At 51.4% G+C, this 27,028-nt stretch overlaps 1 protein-coding gene across 1 annotated transcript; it reads left to right on the forward strand.

Moving 5' to 3' along the window:
* Nucleotides 1-1,742: 1,742 nt before the first annotated feature.
* On the forward strand, nucleotides 1,743-26,622 carry fbn2b (fibrillin 2b). Its single transcript, XM_067229420.1, is given in 59 exon segments — nucleotides 1,743-1,779; nucleotides 1,782-1,840; nucleotides 1,842-1,869; nucleotides 2,347-2,412; nucleotides 2,489-2,632; nucleotides 4,153-4,272; nucleotides 4,392-4,517; nucleotides 4,781-4,903; nucleotides 5,060-5,139; nucleotides 5,141-5,336; nucleotides 5,708-5,761; nucleotides 5,868-5,993; nucleotides 6,142-6,267; nucleotides 7,188-7,307; nucleotides 7,513-7,650; nucleotides 7,759-7,809; nucleotides 8,058-8,183; nucleotides 8,267-8,494; nucleotides 8,698-8,823; nucleotides 9,068-9,196; nucleotides 9,462-9,587; nucleotides 9,737-9,862; nucleotides 9,949-10,071; nucleotides 10,155-10,280; nucleotides 10,461-10,586; nucleotides 10,695-10,817; nucleotides 11,038-11,160; nucleotides 11,362-11,487; nucleotides 11,633-11,755; nucleotides 11,885-12,007; nucleotides 12,320-12,481; nucleotides 12,562-12,630; nucleotides 12,804-12,929; nucleotides 13,040-13,165; nucleotides 13,282-13,431; nucleotides 13,745-13,816; nucleotides 14,695-14,820; nucleotides 15,038-15,163; nucleotides 15,351-15,476; nucleotides 15,602-15,718; nucleotides 15,962-16,096; nucleotides 16,180-16,299; nucleotides 16,402-16,527; nucleotides 17,024-17,176; nucleotides 17,275-17,340; nucleotides 17,471-17,596; nucleotides 17,718-17,837; nucleotides 18,061-18,183; nucleotides 18,303-18,434; nucleotides 18,650-18,775; nucleotides 19,683-19,889; nucleotides 19,979-20,104; nucleotides 20,255-20,377; nucleotides 20,619-20,735; nucleotides 20,920-21,048; nucleotides 22,437-22,556; nucleotides 22,743-22,974; nucleotides 23,071-23,236; nucleotides 23,428-26,622. Coding segments are annotated over 59 exon segments (7,467 nt in total). The 3' UTR covers nucleotides 23,800-26,622.
* The last annotated feature ends 406 nt before the right edge of the window (nucleotides 26,623-27,028 follow it).

Raw genomic sequence — 27,028 nt, forward strand, 5'->3', positions numbered from 1 at the left:
TGTTATTCTGGCATCAGACTCCATCTGTCTCTCCATCCCTTCATCCCTCTATTCATTCCCCTCCGTTGGCTGATCCCCCTCTCTCATCCCTTTATCCTCCCCCTTCTCCCCCCTCCCCTTCCTCCCCCCCCTCCCCCCCCCTCCCCCTTCTCCCCCCCACCCCCCCTCTCCCCCCCTTCTCCCCCCCCTCCCCCCTCCCCTCTCTCCCCCCTCCACTTCTCCCCCTCTCCCCTCTCCCCCTCTCCCCCCCCTGCTCTCCCAGATCAGTCCTATCTCTTGTGTCTGCTGAGCTCCAGCATGTCTGACACACATGACCTCCTCCTGGTTCCAGACACACCAGACCAGGCCAGGCCAGACCGTGGCTCACACTGTCCTGGTTCCAGACACACCAGCCCAGGCCAGGCCAGACGTGGCTCCACACTGTCCCGCTCTGTGAGAGTCTCTGTTCTTGAACAAGATTTCTAGATAAAATCCTCTGGCCCTTATCCCCCCTCCTCACTCCCCTCTCTTAACTGACTCCCTCCCCTCTCCTTACACCCCTCTCTCCCCTCCTCACTCCCCTCTCTAAACTGACTCCCCTCCCCTCTCCTTACACCCTCTCTCCCTCCCTCACTCCCCCTCTCTTAACTAACTCCCCTCCCCTCTCCTTACACCTCTCTCCCTCCTCGCCCCATCCTCTGTACCCTCCTCTCTCCGTCATCTCCTCCTTCCTCACACAGAACTGTCCCTTGGAAGGGTTTGGTATGCATATATGTGTGTGAGAGAGAAAAATAGAGAGAGAGTGTGTGTGTGTGTGTGTGAGAGAAAAAATAGAGAGAGAGAGAGAGAGAGAGAGAGAGAGACGAGAGAGAGAGAGAGAGAGAGAGAGAGAGAGAGAGAGAGAGAGAGAGAGTGTGTTGTTATTGTTGTTGTGAGCAGCAGCACCAGACAACACAGCTTCTCATAACTGATCTAATTGGCTGGATTGCTCCACATGGAACTAGTTAATTCCAGACTACTGCCTCGTTAGCCACGGTCCATTTACCCCCCCACACCTCTGCCCCCCCCACTTCTCCTCCCCTCCTCCATCTTCTCCCTCCTCCATCTTCTACTCCTTCTTCCCCCTACTCCAACTAGGTACATGTTGGTGGAAAAGTGTTGTTGCGAACACACACACACAAATCCACAGGGATCTCTTAATCATTTTCCACTTACCCCAAACACTCCTCCCTGACCCCCCTCACCCCCTGACCCCAGACCCTTCCCTGACCCAGGAAGCTGTAACAAACAGGACCTTTCTAGGCGTCTGTTCAGATGCCTGCAGTGCGACAGGACCCCCGCCCCCCCCCTCTCTCTCTCTCTAATCTCTCTCTCTCTCTCTCTCTCACACATCCAGCTCTGCCCTCGGCTCTGTTTGACAGAAAGTGTGTGTGTGTGTTTGTCACATTCCTGTCCATTACTACGCTACTGTGTTCGACATGTGTTTGTGCTTCGACATGAACTCCAGTGCCAAGAGGCAGGAATGAGGTCTTCTCTCTACACAACCCCCAGAGAGTTGGAGGAGAAAACTGCCCTTGACTGATCTCTCTCTCTCCCCCCCCCCTGTCCCCCCTCCTCCTCCCTCTCTCTCCCTCCCCCCCTCCCCCTGACCCATCCCCCCCCCTCCTCCCTCTCTCCCTCCCCCCCCCCTGACCCTGTCCCCCTGCCCCCCCCCCCCCCCTCCCTGACCCCACCTCCCCTCCCTCCAGACCAGCGTGTGGGTGATGTGCTTCCAGGCGCTGGCTAACGGCCGCTGTGCTGGGAGCTGAGCTCTCAGTACACCAAGATCCAGTGCTGCTGTGAGACGGGGCGATGCTGGGCCTCGGGGGCAGATCCCCGAGATGTGCCCCTGTGAGGGGGTCAGGTGAGTACACACACACACGCACGCACACGCACACACACACACTGGGGAGTACGCACATCCCCCCTCCTCAGCCCCTCAGTGTGGGAACAAGAGAAGATGAGGTCATCATGTAGAAGATGTGGGTGAAGATTCTGACCCCAAGCACTTCAATCAAGCCATGATGGCTCCCCTGTGGATACCCTGCAGCCTGTGAGAGAGAGAGAGAGAGAGAGAGAGAGAGAGAGGAGAGAGAGAGAGAGAGAGAGAGAGAGAGAGAGAGAGAGAGAGATCTGGATCTGATGTGATTTATGATCTGGCCTCAGCTTACACATTCATTCCTCAAAATACTGATTGTTTGATTGGAGACCATGACTTCCTTTGAGCTTAACTCACCCTGTCTCTGTGTGTGTGTGTCTGTATGTGTGTGTATGGTTACGGGTACAAACCCAACGGCCCCAACGGCAACGGTCACCACGGAAACGGAGTGGGGCTCGGAGGCAACGGTGGCAGTTTTGGAGGGAATGGAGGAGTCCTGCCCCTGCCTAACATAGGTGACGCATACACACACTCACACACACACACACACACACTCTCACACACACCCTAACCCAGACGTGTTGTGTCCAGGCACCGTTTCGCTGAACGAGACGATAGATGTGTGTAAACACTTCACCAACCTGTGTCTGAACGGGCGCTGCATCCCTACCCCAGTCAGCTACCGCTGCGAGTGCAACATGGGCTACAAGCAGGACGTCCGAGGGGAGTGCATAGGTGAGCTGCTGTCACACACACACACACATCATGTAGGACCTCTGGACCAGTCAGGACACTGCATGCACTGTACTGCCCTCTGCTGTCTGCATGATGAAGCTCCATCCACCCAGCTGCAGCTGTGTGTTAGCATGACTGTGTTAGCATGACTGTGTTAGCATGACTGTGTTAGCATGACTGTGTTAGCATGACTGTGTTTGCATGACTGTGTGTAGCATGACTGTGTGTTAGCATGACTGTGTTAGCATGACTGTGTGTTAGCATGACTGTGTGTTAGCATGACTGTGTTTGCATGACTGTGTTTGCATGACTGTGTTAGCATGACTGTGTGTTAGCATGACTGTGTTAGCATGACTGTGTGTTAGCATGACTGTGTTAGCATGACTGTGTTAGCATGACTGTGTTAGCATGACTGTGTGTTTGCATGACTGTGTGTTAGCATGACTGTGTGTTAGCATGACTGTGTTAGCATGGCTGTGTTAGCATGACTGTGTTAGCATGACTGTGTTAGCATGACTGTGTGTTAGCATGACTGTGTGTTAGCATGACTGTGTTAGCATGACTGTGTTAGCATGACTGGGTCTGAATCCCACAGAGGGAACCCTGATGAAGCTTTATTCACACTGATGTTATGGAACCATGAAGAGAGTTGTGTATATCTGTTCCCTCCTAAAACATCACTTCCCCCTCCCCCTCCCTCTGTAATAAAAACATCACACTGCTGTAATTATGACGATGGAGAAATTATCATGGTTTATATGATTGATATAGAACCACTTAATCACCTTTTTGTACTTTTATATGCTATGTTATTGAAAACCAGATGCAAAGCTGTTGATTGATTAGAATTGCCACTAAAATAAAGGCCAAATGTAGAAGACCAGATAGATAGTTTGCGTGCCAGAGAGAGAAGTACGTATGTGTGTAGGCCTCTCCCATGAAGGACTACATAGCCCAGATATTGAGAACTACAACCGCCTGATGTCAGGGGACAGATTTATGTCCTTAGACTCAGTGTCCCTGTGCAGCTGGGTGGCAGGGCCCCATGTGGGCCTTGGAAAGAGAAAGTAGAGGAAAAGTACTGGCAATGTACATTTTGTGACGATTGACCAACCGGGTGTGAAATACATGAATGCATCTGTGACCAGAGATAAAGTACCAATGACAAAAGATCTTAAAATAATGGAAAGTAGATATATAGGCAAATGTCCGGAGAAAAAGGCCAGTCAGACTCCGGGGTCTACTCACGTTTGTTGGAATCAATCCTTTGTGTTGGATTTGAATAAACACTTTGCATCTTACTTTGCTGCCTTTTCTGTGCTGTTTTAAAACTTGGATATTGGATAAAAAAACATGGATTATTGTACTTTGACACCTCTCGCTCTCTCTCTCACCTCCCTCTCTCACCTCCCTCTCTCACCTCCCTCTCTCTCTCTCACCTCCCTCTCTCACCTCCCTCTCTCACCTCCCTCTCTCACCTCCCTCTCTCACCTCCCTCTCTCACCTCCCTCTCTCCTCAGACGTGGATGAGTGCGTCAGTAACCCCTGTGTTAACGGAGACTGTGTCAACACGCCCGGGTCGTACCACTGCAAGTGTCATGAGGGCTACCAGGGCACCCCCACCAAGCAGGCCTGCATTGGTACGTTCCAGTCCAGTCCTCCCACTGGGACTCCTGATATGAAACACATCAGGACTGATGAGCACCTGGTCACACACAGCATGGCTGATTAGCTGACCTCTGACCTCTCCTCTCCTCAGATATTGATGAGTGCATAGTGAACGGTGTGATGTGTCGTAATGGACGGTGTGTGAACACTGACGGAAGCTTCCAGTGCATCTGCAATGCTGGCTTTGAGCTCACCCCAGACGGGAAGAACTGCATAGGTAAGCTGTACACACACATTCACTCTCACACACACCCACAGATGTCCACACACACAGCACACACCCTCCTGTGCCCTGCAGATCCTGAGTGTGTGTGTGCCCTGCAGATCCTGAGTGTGTGTGTGCCCTGCAGATCCTGAGTGTGTGTGTGCCCTGCAGATCCTGAGTGTGTGTGTGCCCTGCAGATCCTGAGTGTGTGTGTGCCCTGCAGATCCTGAGTGTGTGTGTGCCCTGCAGATCCTGAGTGTGTGTGTGCCCTGCAGATCACGATGAGTGCACCACCACCAACATGTGTCTGAACGGCATGTGCATCAATGAGGACGGCAGCTTCAAGTGCATCTGCAAACCCGGCTTCGCCCTGGCTCCAAACGGCCGCTACTGCACAGGTACCTCCTCCTCAGCCTAGCTCCTCCTCCTTCTCAGCCTGGCTCCTCCCCCTCAGCCTGGCTCCTCCTCCTCCTCAGTACCATAGGCAGGTTAGTCCTACAGAACCAGAGCTAAACACACCATCTCTCCCTCTCTCCCCCCCTCCCTCCCTCCAGACATAGATGAGTGCCTGACCCCAGGTATCTGTATGAACGGTCGCTGTATAAACTCGGAGGGCTCGTTCCGCTGCGAGTGTCCCCCCCGGCCTGGCCATCGACGTGGACGGCAGGGTGTGTGTGGACACACACATGCGCACCACCTGCTACGGAGCCATCAAGATGGGCACCTGCTCGCGGCCCTTCCCTGGGGCCGTCACCAAGTCAGAGTGCTGCTGTGCCTCCCCCGACCACGGCTTTGGAGAGCCCTGCCAGCCCTGCCCCGCCCGCAACTCAGGTGACCTCCGACCTCCGACCCCCCCAGACCACACTGGGGCGGACGCAGCATGGGTTAATGCTAACCCTGACCAGGAAAGTGTTACATGCCTGAAACTTACTGTGGTTACTCATACTAGTGCCCTCAATGTACAGTAAGACTCATTTGATGCTGGGATATACAGAACAGACAATAGAGGGGGGTGCATTTCACGACAGGCTTAATGCACCCCCTGCTAACCCTGACTAGGAAAGTGTCACATGACTGAAACTTTGGGTCAGGGTCTCTGCTCTAGTCATGTTTAGGTCTTCGATGTTCTAGAAAGTGAACCAGGTGGGTATCTGGGCATGGACCAGGTGTGTGTGACTAACCCCAGTGTGTGTTCCTACCAGCTGAGTTCCAGGCAGTCTGCAGCAGTGGCATCGGCATCACAGCTGACGGCAGAGGTGAGCCAATCAACCAACCAACCAAGTAACCAATCAGTCAGTCAATCTAATGGTCCTTCTACATCCCTGACAATGTGTGTGTGTGTGTGTGTGTGTGTGTGTGCAGACATCAACGAGTGTGGCCTGGACCCAGACATCTGTCAGAACGGGATCTGTGAGAACCTGAGAGGAAGCTACCGCTGCATCTGCAACATCGGCTACGACTCAGACTCCTCTGGAAAGAACTGTGTTGGTGAGATAGACAGACAGGCAGACAGACAGACAGACAGGCACAGACAGGCAGACGGCAGACAGACAGACAGACAGGCACAGACAGGCAGACAGACAGTAAGCTAACCAGTAAAAGTCAACCAGACAGTCATGTGTGTGTGTGTGTGCAGACATTAACGAGTGCCAGGTGAACCGTCTGCTGTGTGATAATGGGCTGTGCAGGAACACACCAGGAAGCTACTCCTGCTCTTGCCCCACCGGCTACATCTTCAGACCAGACTCCGAGACCTGCGAAGGTACACACCTCACACACACTCCTCATGTACTGTACACACACACACACACACCTCACACACACTCCTCATGTACTGTACACACACACACACACACCTCACACACACTCCTCATGTACTGTACACACTCACACCATACACACACACACACCTCACACACACACTCCTCATGTACTGTACACACACACACACACACACCTCACACACACTCCTCATGTACTGTACACACTCACACCATACACACACACACACCTCACACACACTCCTCATGTACTGTACACACTCACACCACACACACACACACACACACACACACCTGACACACACTCCTCATGTACTGTACACACACACACACACACCTCACACACACTCCTCATGTACTGTACACACTCACACCATACACACACACACACCTGACACACACACTCCTCATGTACTGTACACACTCACACCACACACACACACACACACACACCTGACACACACTCCTCATGTACTGTACACACACACACACACACCTCACACACACTCCTCATGTACTGTACACACTCACACCATACACACACACACACCTCACACACACACTCCTCATGTACTGTACACACTTACACCATACACACACACACACCTCACACACACACTCCTCATGTACTGTACACACACACACACTCACACCACACACACTCCTCATGTACTGTACACACACACACACCACACACACTCCTCATGTACTGTACACACACACACACTCACACCATACACACACACCTCACACACACACTCCTCATGTACTGTACACACACACACTCACACCACACACACACACACACACGTACGCTATGCAGATGACACCTAACCAACCCTTTTCACCCTGCACCCTGTGTGTGTGTGCACGTGTGTGTGTGCACATGTGTGTGTTCCAGACATCAACGAGTGTGAGTCCAGTCCTTGTGTGAACGGTGTGTGTAGGAACGTAGCCGGGTCCTTCCACTGTGAGTGTTCCCATGGCAGCAAGCTGGACTCCACCAACACCATCTGTGTGGGTAAGAGAGCCGTCCGTCCAGAACGCCTGACTCAAATATCAAACACACAATATCTGTTTCCTGCAATGTACTGTGTAATATTGAAGTTAGATAGATGGTAAATTATTGTTATTGATGTATACTGTGCCTAATAGCTGAGATGTCGCTAGCTTGCTCTCTCCCTGATAAAGACAAACCCTAACTTCTGCTCCCCCCCTCTCTACAGACAGCATGAAGGGGACATGCTGGCTGAACATCCAAGATGGCCGCTGTGAGGTGAACATCAACGGAGCCACACTGAAGTCAGAGTGCTGCTCCACCCTGGGGGCGGCCTGGGGGAGTCCCTGTGAACGCTGCGAGATCGGTACACACACACACACACACACACACACACACACACAAAAAGTACAAATAAAAAAAGATTTTGTGCTGTGATGACACAGAGCAGTGATGTCAGTGTTCCTCTCTACAGACACCGCTTGTTCCAGAGGATTCGCCCGCATGAAGGGGCTCACCTGTGAAGGTACGATAACTGTGACTAACCCTCGCCCTGACTATTAGTATTGCTAGTTATGTACCCTTAGTATAGTTAGTTAGTATATTTAAATTTTAGATTCCTATATGTTTAATGTTTGCACCTTCCTGCCAAAGCAAATTCCTTGTCTGTGCAAACTTTCATGACGAATAAAACCCATTCTGATTCTGATGACACACCGACAATTACCCTTTAACCCACTTCCTATTGTGGTGTCCTTGACCTCTGACCCCCAGACATCAACGAGTGCGAGGTGTTTCCGGGCGTGTGCACTAACGGGCGCTGTGTGAACAGCCAGGGCTCGTTCCGCTGCGAGTGTGTCGAGGGCCTCACCCTGGACGGCAGCGGGCGCACCTGCGTGGGTGAGAACACACACACACACACACACACTATAGATCTGTATGTTTCCATACGATAGTGACCCCCCCCCCCCCCCTCTCCCCAGACGTCCGCAGCGAGCAGTGCTTCATGAAGTGGGACGAGGACGAGTGTGGAGAGCCGTTGCCGGGGCGATACCGCGTGGACATGTGCTGCTGCACGGTGGGCGTGGCCTGGGGCGTGGACTGCGAGGAGTGCCCCAAACCAGACTCCCCCGAGTACAAGAGCATCTGCCCCCGAGGACCCGGGTTCGCCAACCGAGGAGACATCCTGACCGGAAGACCCTTCTACAAAGGTACAGGAACAGGAAGTGGACATCAGGACAGGAAGTGGACATTAGTCTGATGTTGTGCTGTCTTTCACAGATTTAGAGTTGTATTGTATTATGTGCTGTATTGTGTTTACTTTTGTGCATGATGAAGAGATGTACATTATGGGGTGTATTTCAGGACGTTGTGTGTGTGTGTGTGTGTCGTTAACGACGCGTGTGTGTTGCAGACGTGAACGAGTGTAAGGTGTTCCAGGGTCTGTGTTCCCACGGAAACTGCAGGAACACCATCGGAAGCTTCAAGTGTCGCTGTAGCAACGGCTTCGCTCTGACCATGGAGGAAAAGAACTGTACTGGTGAGGAGGAGGGGGGAGGAGAGGGGAGGAGATGAACTGTACTGGTGAGGAGGAGGGGGGAGGAGAGGGGGGGAGGAGAGGGGATGAACTGCTCTTGTATGTTGAGGGGGAGGATGACAGGGGAGAGACAGGGAGGAGGAGAAGATGGAGTGAGAGATCATTAATCCAATGTTTCTAGCTCTGATATTTTCATAACATACTTTATCTCCTTCCTGTGTGTGTGTGTGTGTGTGTGTGTGTATAGACATTGATGAGTGTCGTATATCTCCTGACCTGTGTGGTCATGGCACCTGTGTGAACACACCTGGGAGCTTTGAGTGCGAGTGCTTCGAAGGCTACGAGAGCGGATTCATGATGATGAAGAACTGCATGGGTGAGCCAAGCACACAATCACACACACTCTCTCACAGGTCTCTGCCTGTTCTTTGAACTTTCTCATTTTGACAGCTGACCCCTATGCACTCTTTGTCACTTGCCATCACTAATCCCTTCATCCATCACTCTCCATCCCTATCACCCCTCCTTTCCCCTCCTCCCTCCCTCCCTCCCTCCCTCCCTCCCTCCCTCCCTCCCTCCCTCCCTCCCTCCCTCCCTCCCTCCCTCCCTCCCTCCCTCCCTCCCTCCCTCCCTCCCTCCAGATATTGATGAGTGTGAGATCAACCCTCTCCTGTGTCACGGAGGCAGCTGTGTGAACACAGAGGGGAGTTATGACTGTGAGTGTCCTCCTGGACACCAGCTCAGCCCTGACGGCTCCTCCTGCGAAGGTACGTTTCCCGGGCAACGCTAACCAGCTAGCCACACACGTTACACACATGCTACACACACGCTACACACATGCTAACATGCTACACACACAAACATAACTGTTTTATGTCTTTGGCTTTTGTGTGTGTGTGTGTGTGTGTGTGTGCAGACGTGAACGAGTGCCAGCTCAGTGACACTCTGTGCAGGAACGGGGTGTGTGTTAACGTGGTGGGCACGTACCAGTGTTCCTGCGACACAGGCTACCAGCTCACCCCTGACAGGCAGGGCTGCGTAGGTGAGTACACCCTCACCCTCCTCACCCCTCCTCCCCAGCATCTCCCCCTGTCCTCACCCCTCCTCACTGACCCCTGACCCCTGCAGACATTGACGAGTGCACCATCATGAACGGGGGTTGTGACACCCACTGCACCAACTCTGAGGGCAGCTACGAGTGCAGCTGCAGCGAGGGCTACGCCCTCATGCCTGACCTGAGGACCTGTGCAGGTAACACACTATCACACACACACTCTCACACACACACACACCCTTTGGTTACAAGTTGACTCTACGCCCCCCTCCCCTGGTAGATATTGATGAGTGTGAGGACAGCCCGGACATCTGTGACGGAGGCCAGTGCACCAACATCCCTGGAGAGTACCGCTGCCTCTGCTACGACGGCTTCATGGCCTCCATGGACATGAGGACCTGCATCGGTGAGACAAGCATCTCTCTACCTCTCTCTCTACCTCTCTCTTTACCTCTACATGCCTCTCTATATCTATCTATCTACCTCTCTCTCTTTACCTCTCCACACCTCTCTCTCTACCTTTTCATAGCTCTCTCTCTACACCTCTCTCTCTCTCTGAGTATTTGACCCCCCCGTGTCACTCCAGATGTGAACGAGTGTGACCTGAACCCCAACATCTGTCTCCATGGTGACTGTGAGAACACTAAGGGCTCCTTCATCTGCCACTGTCAGCTGGGGTACTTCGTCAAGAAGGGATCCACAGGCTGTACAGGTACACACACACTCACACACTCTTACACACGCACACACACTCTCACTCTCTCCCTTACACACACACACACACACACACCTGGTTGAAGTGGTTGTTTGGGCCCTGCAGACATCGATGAGTGTGAGATTGGAGCTCATAACTGTGACATGCACGCCGCCTGTGTCAACGTGCCTGGAAGCTTCAAGTGTCGTTGCCGTGACGGCTGGCTGGGAGACGGCATCAAGTGTGTAGGTGAGTACTGGACACACACACACTAGAGTCACACTATGTACACACACTGTACATGAGACACACACACACTACTGTGTACACACACTGAACACGATAGAGGCAGATCCACAGTACAAGATAAATGTTCCCCCTCCCCTCTATCCCCTCTCTCCCTTCCCCTCCCCTCTCTCCCTTCCCCTCCCCTCCCCTCTCTCCCCTCCCCTCCCCTCTCTCCCTCCAGATCAGGACGAGTGTTCTGCAGAGGACCACAGCTGCAACCCCAACGCTGACTGTGTCAACACCCCCGGGTCGTACCGCTGCTCCTGCAAGGAGGGCTTCAACGGAGATGGATACTCGTGCTCTGGTAGAGAGGAGGGAGGGAGGGAGGGGCGAGGGAGGAGGGGAAGGAGGAGGGAAGGATGGGTAGATGAATGGATAAGCAGAGGAATAATGGATGGATGGATGCAGACCCACAGCTCATGTGTGGCCCTTTGTTGTAAACAGGATGTAGCTTCTGACCTTTCCTCCCTGACCTTTGCCCCCTGACCTGTCCCCTCCTGTGCAGACATGGATGAGTGTGCGGACAACGTGAACCTGTGTGAGAACGGCCAGTGTCTGAACGCCCCGGGGGGGTACCGCTGCGAGTGCGAGATGGGCTTCACCCCCACCGAGGACAGCAAGGCCTGCCAGGGTACAGGACGCCATCTTGGATCCTACCAACACAGCTTCTGGACGCCATCTTGGCTTCTACCAACTAGTTGTCACTCTCCAACATATCATATATGCTGTCCTGTAGAAACTGTTCTGAACTGACTGAGTCTCTCCCCTCTCCTCAGACATTGACGAGTGCAATTTCCAGAACATCTGTGTGTTCGGAACGTGCCAGAACCTTCCGGGGATGTTCCGGTGTGTGTGTGACGATGGTTACGAGCTGGACCGCAGCGGAGGGAACTGTACTGGTGAGTCCTGCTGAGCTGGGTCAGAGCAGCCCAGTACTAACCAAACCTGGCAACCCATGTGTATCTAAACCTGGCAACCCACGTGTAGCCCATCATCTAACTTTGTGTGTGTGTGTGTGTGTGTTCTAGACATCAACGAGTGTGCGGACCCTGTGAACTGCATCAACGGCTTGTGTGTGAACACCCCAGGAAGTTACCTGTGTAACTGCCCGCCTGACTTTGAGCTCAACCCCACAGGAGTGGGCTGTGTGGGTGAGTGTGCTCAGCCCAGACCAGAGCACCTGGCCTGGGCTTCACCCAGCTGGACCCACACACACAGGAAGCTGTTTCTTGTTCCTGTTTTACCACAGTGTCTCTTCTAGCTGTCAGACTAGCCTAATCATAGCCCTGAGTTCCAGAACCCTTTAGCCAACCACAGCTGTGTTCCGGAACCCTTTAGCCAATCACAGCCGTGTTCCGGAACCCTTTAGCCAATCACAGCTGTGTTCCGGAACCGTTGAGACGATCAGAGTTCTTCCAGTGCGAGGAGAATAACCATGTAACTCCTCCCCCTTCCTCCCCCAGATGTGCGCGTCGGCAACTGTTTCCTGGATACGCTGGCGCGTGGCGACGGGGGCATCTCCTGCAGTGCTGAGATCGGCGTGGGTGTGACCCGGGCCTCCTGCTGCTGCTCTCTGGGCGGAGCCTGGGGAAACCCCTGCGAACTCTGCCCCGCCGTCAACTCCAGTACGTACAGTAAAGATCATGTCATGTGATCACTGAGGATGTCATGTGATCACTAAGGATGTGGTGTGTTGTGTCTGCAGCGGAGTACAAGACCCTGTGTCCTGGAGGAGAAGGATTCAGACCCAACCCCATCACCGTCATCCTGGAGGGTAAGAATCTGCCCTAATCTCATTTCTAAAAGAGCTACTATTCTAACCAACAAAATATACAATAAAACACAAACAATTGAATTGCAATCTGATTTAATTGTTGTGTCCCAGACCATGCTTGTAATCTCATGTAATCCAGCCTGGTGTAATCTGCTGTAATCTGTGCTCTTCAGACATAGATGAGTGCCAGGAGCTGCCGGGGCTGTGCCAGGGGGGGAACTGCGTCAACACGTTCGGCAGCTTCCAGTGTGAGTGTCCAGCAGGATACTACCTCAACGAGGAGACACGCATCTGTGAGGGTAAGAGAGGTCGACGTCCCCCAGCGCTCTGCACGCATCCTCCAGCGCTCTGCACCCTGCACACATCTGCAGCACGAGAGCTTACTCTTTCTCTGTGTGTGTGTGTGTAGACATCGACGAGTGCACGGCCCACATCGGGATCTGTGGTCCAGGAACCTGCTACAACACGCTAGGGAACTACACGTGTGTGTGCCCGCCAGAGTACATGCAGGTCAACGGGGGAAACAACTGCATGGGTGAGTAGGGTCAGGGGTCACACGCTAGGGTCAGAGGTCACACGCTAGGGTCAGAGGTCACACACTGGGGTCAGGGGTCATGCAGTACGCAGCGTGTGATGGATTGGTCGTTGCAGACATGAGAAAGAGCGTGTGCTACCGGCACTTCAACGACACGTGTGAGAACGAGCTGTCCTTCAACATGACCAAGAAGATGTGCTGCTGCGCCTACAACGTGGGCAAGGCCTGGAACAAGCCCTGTGAGGCCTGCCCCACGCCGGCCACCTGTGAGTACACACACACACACACACACCTGTGAGTACACACACACACACACACACACCTGTGAGTACACACACACACACCTGCCACCTGTGAGTACACACACACACCTGCCACCTGTGAGTACACACACACACACGCACACACACACCTGCCACCTGTGAGTACACGCACACACACACACACCTGCCACCTGTGAGTACACACACACACCTGCCACCTGTGAGTACACGCACACACACTGCTCCACGCCTGCCACCTGTGAGCAGACACACACACACACACATACAGATGCTCATGTCATCTCTCTCCCTCCAGCTGAGTACCAGTTGCTGTGTGGGAACCAGGCTCCCGGCTTCATCATAGACATCCACACGGGCAAGCCCATCGGTAAGGTCACAGGTCAAAGTTCACCACATTCGCATGGCTGGTACAGCAGGATGTTGATGAAATTGTGTTTTCGCTAGAGCCCGCCCAATAAAAGGATTTTTAAGGCCGATACCGATACAAATATTTGGTGATTTAAAAATCTGATATTCCGATATATTAGCCGATATAATTTTTTTAAGAAGCATAACAAACTGATTTCCCTAACATTTAGTTATTTCTAGTTTACATTCATTTTTAGCAGACGCTCTTATCCAGAGCGACTTATAGTAAGTACAGGGACACCCCGAGGCATTTAGGGTGAAGTTCCTTGCCCAAGGACACAATGTAATTTAGCACGGCCAGGAATCGAACCGGCAACCTGTTGATTAATAGGCCAATTCCCTAACCGCTCAGCCATCTGACTCCTGTTATTATTTATTCTAGTCATCACTAAAATAATATGATAACAGTTTAAAAATAAACTTGTTTGTTTCATTGTCACAACAGAACAGAGGAACATCAAAATATAATAAAGTTCTGATAAATAAAATGTATAAAAATACAAACTTAAGATATGAAAGTCCTTTGACCAAAACCACAATAACCACCCCCCCAAAAAAAAGATTTGCGGCCATTAAAATGCCGATACCGATAGTTTGGAAAATGCCTAATATCGGCCCGCCGATATATCGGTCAGGCTTTAGTTTGCGCTGTGCTGAGATGTTGTTATCCCTGGTAAAACACTGTTAGAACCAGGCTCTTCTGATCCTGAACTGTCTACATGCAGTTTTTGTACATGGCTTTGGAGGACAGCTTCTGCTAAATGAATAAAATGTATAAGATGTTGATTGTTCTCACACACACAGTTAACAGTGCTTATGGTGTGATTGTTTCTGCAGATATTGACGAGTGCAGGGAGATCCCGGGGATCTGCGCTAACGGAGTGTGTATCAACCAGATCGGGAGCTTCCGCTGCGAGTGTCCTATGGGCTTCAGCTACAACAACATCCTGCTCATCTGTGAAGGTAGGTCACACACACACTCACTCTCTCACACACACATTGACACACACACCGTAAACACAGCCATGACCCCCTCTGACAGTTCTGAGGCTACTGACTAACCCTCCACCTCCCTCCTCCATCACCCCCACCCCATCTGCCCTCTCCTCCCCTCCTCCCCTCCTCCTCCCCTCCTCCTCCTCCTCCTCTCCCTCCTACTTCTCCCCCCCTCCTCCTCCAGATATTGATGAGTGTAACAGTGGAGACAACCTGTGCCAGAGAGACGCCAGCTGTATCAACATCCCAGGCAGCTACCGCTGCGAGTGTTCCCCCGGCTTCAAGCTGTCCCCCAGCGGGGCGTGTGTGGGTGAGTCCGGCCTGGTCCACAGGCCTGCCGGGACAGACCATCTCTCAGCAGGAGGGGGGGGCGGGACTAGGAGCAGACTGAGTTGCTGTTTGTTTTAGGTGATGTTACATAAGTGTGTGTGTGATCTGTTAATTGTTAATATTTCTCTTTTGTGTGTGTGTGTGTGTGTGTGTGTGTGTGTGCATAGACCGTAACGAGTGCCAGGAGACTCCTAACGTGTGCAGTCATGGGGAGTGCATCGACACCCAGGGCAGCTACCGCTGTCTCTGTCACAACGGCTTCAAGGCCACAGTCAGCCAGACCATGTGCATGGGTAGGAGCTGACACCATCACAGTCATTCAGTTCCAGTAGCTGATCCTATACAGCTGTCATCAGTCTGATATCGTTATCCAGTGAATTAATTTCTCCCGTTTGCTTGTTGTGTGTGTGTGTGTCAGACATCGATGAGTGTGACCGTCAGCCCTGTGGTAACGGCACGTGTAAGAACACGGTGGGCTCCTACAACTGCCTCTGCCTCCCCGGGTTCGAGCTCACGCACAACAACGACTGCATGGGTAGGTACAGGGGGGAGGGAGGAGGGGTGGGGGAGGGGCGGAGAGGGAAGGGGGCGGTGGTGATGGTGAAGATGTTGTGTTTCCTGTTGATGGATGTTGATGCTGGGGGCGTAGGGGTGTAGGATAGCAGACAGGCCTTCCTACTTCATAAGTAAACTTGTTTTTTTGTTGTTATTATTATGATGATGTTATTGTTGTCCTGGTCCTGACCCCCCCCCCCCCCCCCCCCCCACGTGTGTGCAGACATAGACGAGTGCAACTACCTGGGCGGCCAGGTGCAGGTGTGCAGGAACGGCCAGTGTATCAACAGCCTGGGCTCCTTCCAGTGTCTCTGCCAGGAGGGATACGAGCTCTCTCCAGACGGCAAGAACTGTGTCGGTGAGTCACACTGCCCCGCCTCTGACTGACTGTGTGTGTGTGTGTGTGTGTGCAGCTGTGTAACTCTGTGTGATGTTCCTCAGATATTAACGAGTGTGTGAGCCTGCCTGGCACCTGCTTCCCTGGAACGTGCCAGAACCTGGACGGATCCTTCCGGTGCATCTGCCCTCCTGGCTTTGAGGTGGACAACGACCAGTGCTTAGGTACACACACACACACACACTCTCCACTCTCCCCCCTCCCCCTCCTCGGATATGAAAGAGTGTGTGAGAGCACCCCAACACACCCGCCCTCTCTCTCCTCAGATATTAACGAGTGTGAGGCGGAGCCTAACACCTGTCAGTTTGGTACCTGCACCAACACCCCTGGTAGCTTCCAGTGCAGGTGTCAGCCTGGCTTCGTGCTGTCAGACAACGGGCGACGCTGCTTCGGTGAGACACATTCAACAGTATAACAAAATAAACAGGATACTATAACAGTGCGTTTCATGTCACAGTAACCGCATAGTAACAGTTACATGTCCTAGTCAGAGTCACATGTCATGTAGATGTGTGAGCTACTTCTCCAAGGCGGGATGTGATGCATGTTGCTGTGGTCAGACACCAGGGAGAGGGGATGTGATGCATGTTGCTGTGGTCAGACACCAGGGAGAGGGGATGTGATGCGTGTTGCTGTGGTCAGACACCAGAGAGAGGGGATGTGATGCGTGTTACTGTGGTCAGACACCAGGGAGAGGGGATGTGATGCGTGTTGCTGTGGTCAGACACCAGAGAGAGGGGATGTGATGCGTGTTACTGTGGTCAGACACCAGGGAGTGGGGATGTGATGCGTGTTACTGTGGTCAGACACCAGGGAGAGGGGATGTGATGCGTGTTACTGTGGTCAGACACCAGGGAGAGGGGATGTGATGCGTGTTACTGTGGTCAGACACCAGGGAGAGCTTCTGCTTCACGCGCTTCGAGGCGGGGAAGTGTTCGGTGCCCAAGGCCTACAACACCACCAAGGCCAAGTGCTGCTGCAGCAAGATGCCCGGAGAGGGCTGGGGAGACCCGTGTGAGCTCTGCCCCAACGAGAGAGAGGGTGAGGAGCGCTCACACACACACACACACACACACACACACACACGTGTTCATGTAATCACCCCCCCTCCTGACGTGTTGTCTTCTCTGGGAGAGCAGCAGCCTTCGACAGCCTGTGTCCCTATGGCCATGGAGCTCTTCCTGGACTGGGAGACACTCGCGAGGGTGAGACACCACTATACTCTACTGTTACTCTACTCTATTATACTCTGTTCTACTCTACTCTGCACAATCCAGAGCATACCACTACTGTTCTCTACTGTTTTGTAATCTCCCTCCCCTCCCTCCCTCCCAGACATGAACGAGTGTCTGGATAACCCAGGTATCTGTCAGAACGGCTTGTGTATCAACACGGACGGCTCGTTCCGCTGCGAGTGTCCCTTCGGATACGACCTGGACTTCACTGGGGTCAACTGTGTCGGTGAGTGACCCCTGACCTGGCTCACCTGGGTTTCACCTGGGCTCAGGATGTTGGTGTGTGTTCAAAGGAATGGTATAACTGGACCTTTTCTCTCTCCCTCCCTCCCTCTCTCCCCCTCCAGATATTGACGAGTGTAACATAGGGAACCCTTGTGGGAATGGGACCTGCACCAATGTAGTGGGAGGGTTCGAGTGCTCCTGCCAAGAGGGCTTTGAACCCGGACCCATGATGACCTGTGAAGGTCCGTACACACACAGACCTACACACACACACACACACACACACCATTAACTTTGACCTCTTAATGGAATAACTTAAGTTGAAGTAATGGAATTAAGTTAAAGAGTCTCACTTTACATCCTGCATGTGTATTTACATAACATGTTGTGTTTTCCCCTCTCTCTCTCTCCATCGGGCCCCCTCCCCCCCCCCCCCCTCCCCTCCCCCCCCCCCCCCTCCCCCAGATATAAATGAGTGTTCCCTGAACCCCCTGCTGTGTGCGTTCCGCTGTGTCAACACCTTCGGGGCGTACGAGTGCATGTGCCCATCTGGATACGTGCTGCGAGACGACCAGCGCATGTGTCGAGGTGAGGGGGGCTCTGTCCAAAGAGAGGGATGTCTTTTTCATTTGATCTATTTTATTTATTAACCATCACTTTCACCCTCCCCCCCCTCCCTCCCCCCTCCCCCCCTCCCTCCCCCCCAGACCAGGATGAATGCTCCGAGGGCCTGGATGATTGTGAGTCGAAGGGGATGAGCTGTAAGAACCTGATAGGCACCTTCATGTGTATCTGCCCCCCGGGCATGCAGCGAAGACCGGATGGAGAGGGGTGCATGGGTGAGACACACACACACACACACACACACACACACACACACACACACACACACACACACACACACACACACACACACACACACACACACACACACACACACACACACACACACACACACACGGTTCTAGCTGAGGTAAAATTTGTCATCTTCATGTTTTGTGTTCATGTCATAACCTCATCTTTATAATAACTTCTTCATGATGACCCTGTCCAGACCTGAACGAGTGTCGGGCCAAGCCGGGGATCTGTAAGAACGGACGGTGTGTGAACCTGGTGGGCAGCTACCGCTGTGCGTGCAACGAGGGCTTCGAAGCCAGTTCCACTGGGACCGACTGCATCGGTGAGTACACAGCCAAGACACACGTGTAGCATACACACCTCTATCATACACATACACCTGTATCATACACACACACACGTGTAGCATACACACCTCTATCATACACACACACCTGTATCATACACACACACACGTGTAGCATACACACCTCTATCATACACACACACCTGTATCATACACACACACGTGTAGCATACACACCTCTATCATACACACACACCTGTATCATACACACACACACGTGTAGCATACACACCTCTATCATACACACACACACCTGTATCATACACACACACACGTGTAGCATACACACCTCTATCATACACACACACCTGTATCATACACACACACACACGTAGCATACACACCTCTATCATACACACACACCTGTATCATACACACACACGTGTAGCATACACACCTCTATCATACACACACACCTGTATCATACACACACACGTGTAGCATACACACCTCTATCATACACACACACCTGTATCATACACACACACGTGTAGCATACACACCTCTATCATACACACACACCTGTATCATACACACACACGTGTAGCATACACACCTCTATCATACACACACACCTGTATCATACACACACACACACGTAGCATACACACCTCTATCATACACACACACCTACCACACACACACACACACACAGTACACACACGTAGCTTACACAGTCATGAATACCAGAAGTGTTTAATTCCTGGTTTCTACATACAGTGTGCGTGACTTTCAGATGAAAACACTTGTACAGACCCAGCCATGTTAAAGTGCGTGTCCTACAGACCCAGCCATGTTAAAGTGCGCGTCCTACAGACCCAGCCATGTTAAAGTGCGTGTCCTACAGACCCAGCCATGTTAAAGTGTGTGTCCTGTCCTGCAGATAACCGGCAGGGCTTCTGCTTCACCGAGGTCCTGCAGACCATGTGCCAGCAATCGTCCACCAACCGGCGGAGCGTCACCAAGTCTGAGTGCTGCTGTAACGCCGGGCGAGGCTGGGGCCCGCAGTGTGAGCTTTGCCCCTTACCAGGGACCGTGCTGTACAAGAGGATGTGCCCCCTGGGGCCCGGGTACACCACGGACGGCAGAGGTGAGGACTGTGTGTGTGTGTGTGTAGTGTACTGTACTGTACTGTGTGTATTACTGTTCTAACTCCCCCCCCCCCCCCTTCCCCCCCAGACATAAACGAGTGTCAGGTGATGCCAGACCTGTGTAAGAACGGACAGTGCATCAACACCATCGGCTCCTTCCGTTGTCACTGCAACACTGGATACTCCACAGACTACACCGGCACTGCCTGCATCGGTACCAGCCTGTCTGTCTCTCTGCCTGTCTGTCTCTCTGCCTGTCTGTCTCTCTGCCTGTCTGTCTCTCTGCCTGTCTTGTTCTGTCTCTACCTGATGAACTGATCAGATATGTAGGATATTCTAATCTTTACTTCCTGTTTCCTGTCAGACATGGACGAGTGCTCGCAGTCCCCCAAGCCATGTAACTTCCTGTGTAAGAACACGGAGGGCAGCTATCTGTGTTCGTGTCCGCGAGGTTACACCCTGCAGCCTGACGGCAAGACCTGCAAAGGTGAGCAACCTCGCAGGAAACCAACCAATCAGAGAATCCAGCAGATACACACACACACACCCCATAGAACGGCACCTAAACCCTCACCTGTCCATCCATTCCCCACGTTTTCATAAACCATCTACTCATTGATTCACTCCTGTGTTCAATCATTCCCTCATGTATTCATCCCTCCCTCATGTATTCATCCCTCCCTCATGTATTCATCCCTCCCTCATGTATTCATCCCTCCCTCCCACAGATCTGGATGAGTGCTCCTCCAAGCAGCATAACTGCCAGTTCCTGTGTGTCAACACCATTGGAGGCTTCACCTGCAAGTGTCCTCCAGGGTTTACCCAACACCAGACTGCCTGCATCGGTGGGTAACACGCCTCACACCACGGTCACCACGGTCACCAACCGTGAAATCAAACATGGTGTCGAGATGTTATAATTACAAACTGTGTGAAACATTATTACAGTGACTTATGTGTCGTATAGAGTAAGACCACTTGTCTGATATAGTGAGCGAGATCTATAACCGCGTGTGTGTGTGTGTGTAGACAACAACGAGTGTGCAGGGCAGAGCAGTGTGTGTGGCTCTCGTGCCTCCTGTCTCAACACACCTGGGAGCTTCAACTGCGAGTGTTCTAAAGGCTTCTCCCTGGACACCACCGGGCTGGAGTGTGAGGGTGAGGACAATGCACACACACACACACATTCATACACCTTTACACAGCTGAATAGTAAGGCTAAATGCTGGTTAAAATGTGTTTCTGTGAATGTGGATGAATAGCAGTAGCAAACCGTTGGGCCTCTGACACCAATTACTAAAACACGATACAGCGCGCAGACAGCATTAGGCCTAGCCTAGGCTACATGAAATTGTGTTGGTCATTAAGCACTATTTGAGACAGCCCTTGCGGCACAATTTACGGTACTTGCATAATGACGTTGCGTTGGTACATTTAGCCTACAGATTGACCGGTCATTCTGCACAACACTATAACATAGAGGCTAGGCTAGGGCTACAACAGTGGCACGGCTGCCGGGAATAAAATCAGTTGGCACGGCAGCCGAAAGGTTTTTAAATAACATAGCTTACCTTTGATGAGCTTTGGTTTTCTGCACAAAATTAAGTTCTGGTGTAGGTCTTCCTTTGCCGAATAACTCCAACTTCTCATTAAAAGTTAACCTTGAAAACGGCGCATATAACAAATGTGAAACAATGTCCTCCTCACTAGCGGGAACGTTACTCGCGGCTTCCATTGTGAAGTGAACGAACAAGCTAGCTCTAACGGTACGTTACCTAGTTTATTAGCTTGTGATCGCGTTCCCCACAGCAGGCTGAACTTGTCATAAAGTTAGCGATTACCAAACCCACCCATTTAGCGGGAAGACATGATTGGTCAATTTTACTGTCAATGAAAATTAGCTGGACCACCAATCACAGAGCTGCATAGCATTTTCCTCCCAACAACGAAGGCAGCAAAATTCTGATAGTGACAAAAGGAATTTTTTCATTTAACTCTTCACATTCCAACACAAACTGAATAGGCAGGATTGAAGGGTTTATTTCAGAAACATTATCTTTAAATTGTCAAATTATGAATTGATAAAATAAAATGAGAACAGATTAGTTTTAAAATATATATTTTTTGAAAATATTAGTTCCCCTCTTATGTATAGTAAGGCTAAATGGTGTTCCTGTGAATGTGGATTACTCAAATCAATCAATCAAGCTTTTTTATTCAGGACACACGGTCCAAAACACAAACAATAAAACAGACAAATACAAGAAAAATTGACAAAGACATAATCCACAATATCACCTACGAACACGGGTTCAAACGCCAGTGGTCCCACATACTAGAGAAGAACCTTTCTGAACTTAGTGCCGGGGTTGTCCTTGTTGAAATGATAGTGTTTGCAGAATCTGATAACCTACGCATACATCTGTACATGACATTGCACAGCAGGTCAGCATGCCTATACTGACAAACATTTGGCTTGAACTGCTCCATCGTGGCACCAGTAGCCTCCTCCCATCATGGTACTCTAACGTGCGTTTCCTGTCTAGATGTGGATGAGTGTGGCTCTAACCACCGCTGCCAGCACGGCTGTCAGAACATGCTGGGAGGGTTCCGCTGTGGCTGCCCCCAGGGATACGTGCAGCACTACCAGTGGAACCAGTGTGTGGGTGAGTACAGCCTACAACCCTGACACAACCCTGACCACCACCCTGACCACAACCACCACCATAACCTTGACCACAACCACAACCCTGACCACGACCATCACCATAACCTTGACCACAACCCAAACCTGGACCACAACAATAACTCTGACCTGGGCCATAACCCTGACTCCCTTCTCTCTCCCTCAGATGAGAACGAGTGTTCTGGTGGGAGTATGTGTGGCTCTGCGTCGTGCTACAACACGCTGGGCAGCTTCAAGTGTGTGTGTCCGTCCGGCTTCGACTTCGAGCAGGGCGCGGGCGGTTGCCAGGACGTCAACGAGTGTTCCCAAGGCAACAACCCCTGCAGCTTCGGGTGCTCCAACACTGACGGGGGATACCTGTGTGGATGTCCCGGGGGCTACTACCGGGCAGGGCAGGGGTGAGGCACACACACACACACACACTCTCTCTCTCACGGACACATGTATCAGGACACATCATTTACGTCTGTGTGTGTGTGTGTGTGTGTGTGCAGACACTGTATAACAGGAGCCGGCTTCCAGGGCCAGTTTGGGGGTGAGGGTGAGGGTGATGGTGAGGACAGCCTGTCTCCTGAGGCGTGCTACGAGTGCAAGATCAATGGAGACGCCAGCAAGAACGCACGCCACCGGCGCCATGCCGGAGAGAACGAGCTCAACCAGGTACAGCTCTCTCTCTCCCTCGATCCATCTCTCTCCCTCCATCTCTCTTCCTTTCAACTCTCATAATCACCCTCCCACCTCCACAGTGTCCTCACCTCCTCTCCTTCCCCCCCTCTCTCCCTCCCTCCCCCTCTCCCCCTCCCTCCCTCCCTCCCTCTCTCTCTCCCCCCTCTCCCCCTCTCTCCCTCCAGGACGTGAGCATGGCCAGCGTGGACATCCAGTCCTCCATCCCCATGAACCTGAGCGTGTCGTCCCTCCTGCACCAGCAGCCCCTCCTGGAGCTCCTCCCGGCCCTGCAGCCGCTGGAGCGCCACATCCGCTACGTCATCACCCGCGGCAACCAGGCCGAGCACTTCCGGCTGACGGAGCGGCGAGATGGGACCAGCGTCCTGCGTCTGGGCCGGAAGGTTCCAGAGGCTGGCTCGTACCGCCTGGAGATCGCCAGCGTGCCGCTGTTCGGCCCGCGCCGCCTGAGGGAGATGGAGGCAGAGCACGATGAGGATTACCTGCTGGGGGAGATCGGAGATGCCCTCCGCATCAAGCTCGACATCCACCTGCACTGAGTTGCCCCTCACCTGATCCCTCTCTCCCCCACCCACGATCCCCCTCCTCCTCCACCCATGCCCCCCCCACACACAGTAACCTGGGTGGGGGCTAAGACTGAAACCCCCCCCCAGATCCAAATCTTCTAAGTTGTTGACCTTGTTGTTTTGTTTATGGTTTTTGTATTTCTCACCCCAACTACATCCACCCCAACCCTCCCTACACACACACCTCTCTCCCAATGTAGTAACCCTATGTAGTATTGGTAACCTTGGCAACACTGGGTAGTCCAAAGCCCCCATCTCCTCCGGCCAATCACATGTTGTTGGGAGAAAAAGTCAAACGTTTGTGTTTTCCCCACCAAGCTCAGTATACAGTTTTTTTTTTTTTTTTTTTTTACAAGTCATTTAACGTATTTGTACTGTTTGAAAATGTTCACACGAAGGACTGCAACATTTACACAAAGTTTCAGGTTTAGCATTTTAAGACAAATCTAGGGAAGCGTTCCAACCCGTCATCGTTAAGCAGTGACAGGCAGGGATTCCCTGGTGTGTGTGTGTGTGAGCGCTGTCATCCATTACCTCATGGGTTTGCAGATCTGCAGCTGTGTTGTAGTACTTCTTGCTAACAGTAGAGGGCGCCAGCGCCCCTCAGAGCACCCCAGCCGCCTTCCTAAACCACAGGAAATAGAGGAGGTAGAAGTCCCTAACGACTGATCCAGGACCTGATCTCATGCACCTGCAGTGAGGGTGGTAATTTAGGGGGTGGTTGGGATGGGTATAGCTTAGCGGTTACAGCATTTGACTGCAGATAAGGAGATCACAGGTTCAGATCCCCCTGTACGTCGCTTTGGGTAAAATCTGCCAAAGGAATGAATGTAATGATTAGGCTGTGAGGATTCCGACAGCAGCTTAGTGGTTAAGATCAAACATTCTCTCCTTTATAAGGGACATTTTAGTGCTGGTGCTACAGTTCAATCAGGCACTAAAACTGCTCTTCGAACTAAAACCAGGGACTCTGATACACAGCGAACCCTGTTCTGTGGTTCAACCCCAGTTAGACCGCTTATCTGGCATGTTTCATATCACTGCTGTTAGCTGGTGCGCTGACGTGGGGTTCGAATCTTATGACTCCTGGGTTAACCAACACCCACCCAGGAGAGCGCAGCTGGAGTAAATATCTAATACACTAACATGGTACACTTAAGTCTGGTCAGTTATTGAAGGTTGGGATATTTAACACATTTATACACACACACACACAGGGGTGAACAGCAGACCTCACTACAGACAGGTAATCCTTCAGGTCAACTGTCAATGTTTTTTTCTCAAAGAGAAAAAAAAGGTGCTAGTTAATTCCATCTCTTTCGCTGTACAAAGGAAATGCAGTCTTGAATCTCGATTGCAAAAGTGACGTTTAGTTTTTTTTCTCGTTTGGTGTTTGTCTATTGTAATGTCTCAATGCTGAAAACCAATATTATCAAACTCGCTTCTTGAAAATTAAATTGTATATTTTTAAGTGAAATGTAGATTGTTTTTCTGATGTACGTTCTGATGAACACCAGGCTGCCAAACCAAATAACTTTGTTGTAAGCTCCCAAAAGGCCTTGCGTGTTCAAACGAGTTGGTTCGGTGAAGCTGGTTAACGCGGTGTTTATGAACCGGTCGTGACGTGCGTGGTTGCCTAAGAGACTGCTAACAGAACAGCCTAGCTAGCATCCTACAGCATATTTTTGCGGATCTGTCCACACAGTTTTACAAATTGGTGCTCCAAATTATTGTTTTACATTACTGATAAGCTAATGTGCCGAAGTTGTGAAACATCTGTTAACTGATTGGTTAGGCTATAGAAGTATTTTCTTCAACTTTTACCCAGGTAAAACCCGTACGCTGTTATTAAGAAAATGTACCGAGTCAAACGCAGTCGTATATTAAGGACTGTATTGAAAAATTAAGCTACGCACAGTCCGTAAAAATGCGCAGTAGTGTGAACCAGGCCGGCGCAAAGCGATGGAGTGAACCGGCCTTTATAACCACTGTCTACCTGTCTCAATCACGGTCCGTCCAGAGCACACAATACTAGTTAACGGTTTCAAGGGTGAGGTAGTTACGACTCGAGGGAATTACTGGTCAGGGTGATATTCATTGGTGCTGTGCCCTCACCTCTATCAGAGGAGCTGGTGTTCTTTCTATGGGATGTGTTTCTATGTTGTCAGCCTCTGTACAGTGTTGGGAGGTTGACATGGTAACCAGAATACGGATCAACGCAAACACGCGCCCATCTCATTATAGTATCCATGGTGCTGTGGTCAGCTCTGGCTCTGAGTATCCATGGTTACAGCACTGTCACTAGGCCTTCTCCTATATTTATATCATAATCATTTTGTCTAACATGGGAGTTTTGTATACTTCGTATCTTTGTTTTGACTGTTTTTTATTTGCCACTATGTTAAAAAGAGAATGTTGTGTGTGTATACTGTATCTTAGCTTCAGTGTCGAACCTGAAACATTTGAACGTTTTTAGAAAGCATGTGCAGTCTACGCGACCGTTCCGAAATGAACGGAGTGTGACGTCGCAGCGAAACCACCTATCGGTTGCCACGACAATCGTTGTAAACCCACAATGTCCGCCAGATCCATCGCGAATCACTAGCAATCTAATCTGCGAGGATGTCCGCTGTTTAAACGCCTTCAGTGTGTTAGTTCACATTAACCCCTGTGGCGCTTGTATCAATCAGGGTGACCACAATCACAATCCCTGCAAATTAACTGGTCATCTTGTGACTTTTTTTCTCCTTCAGAAAGCATAAATGTCAATAAAAAGTGTTGTGGGTTATATTTTTACCTGGCTGTGTTTGTGTTTAATGACCCCAGTCCTGTGATCTCCAGGGTTCATTACAGCCTCACTGAGGTGATGAAAGGCCAGTAATCTGGGGGATGTTTTATCGATCATCTCTCCAGGATGAAGAATGTCCCCAATCTAACACTTGCCCTCACTCAGGAAATTAGAAACACTAATTAGGGAGAGAGAGAGAGAGAGAGGGGAAAAAAACATTTTATTTCACAGAAACAACCCAACTCGGCAAAAACAAAGCAGTTAGGAAAAATATCTACTTACAAATCTTGAAAACACAAAACATCTCTGCTCTTTCGGCCAGCCCTTCTACAAGCCCAGGCTAGTTTTAACACCACAGAACAAAGATAATAATTGAAGCCTCAAACCAGAGTGAAGGCATACGTTAGCAAAAGG

This window comes from Osmerus mordax, chromosome 26 (assembly GCF_038355195.1).
Source record: "Osmerus mordax isolate fOsmMor3 chromosome 26, fOsmMor3.pri, whole genome shotgun sequence".
NCBI lineage: Eukaryota > Metazoa > Chordata > Actinopteri > Osmeriformes > Osmeridae > Osmerus > Osmerus mordax.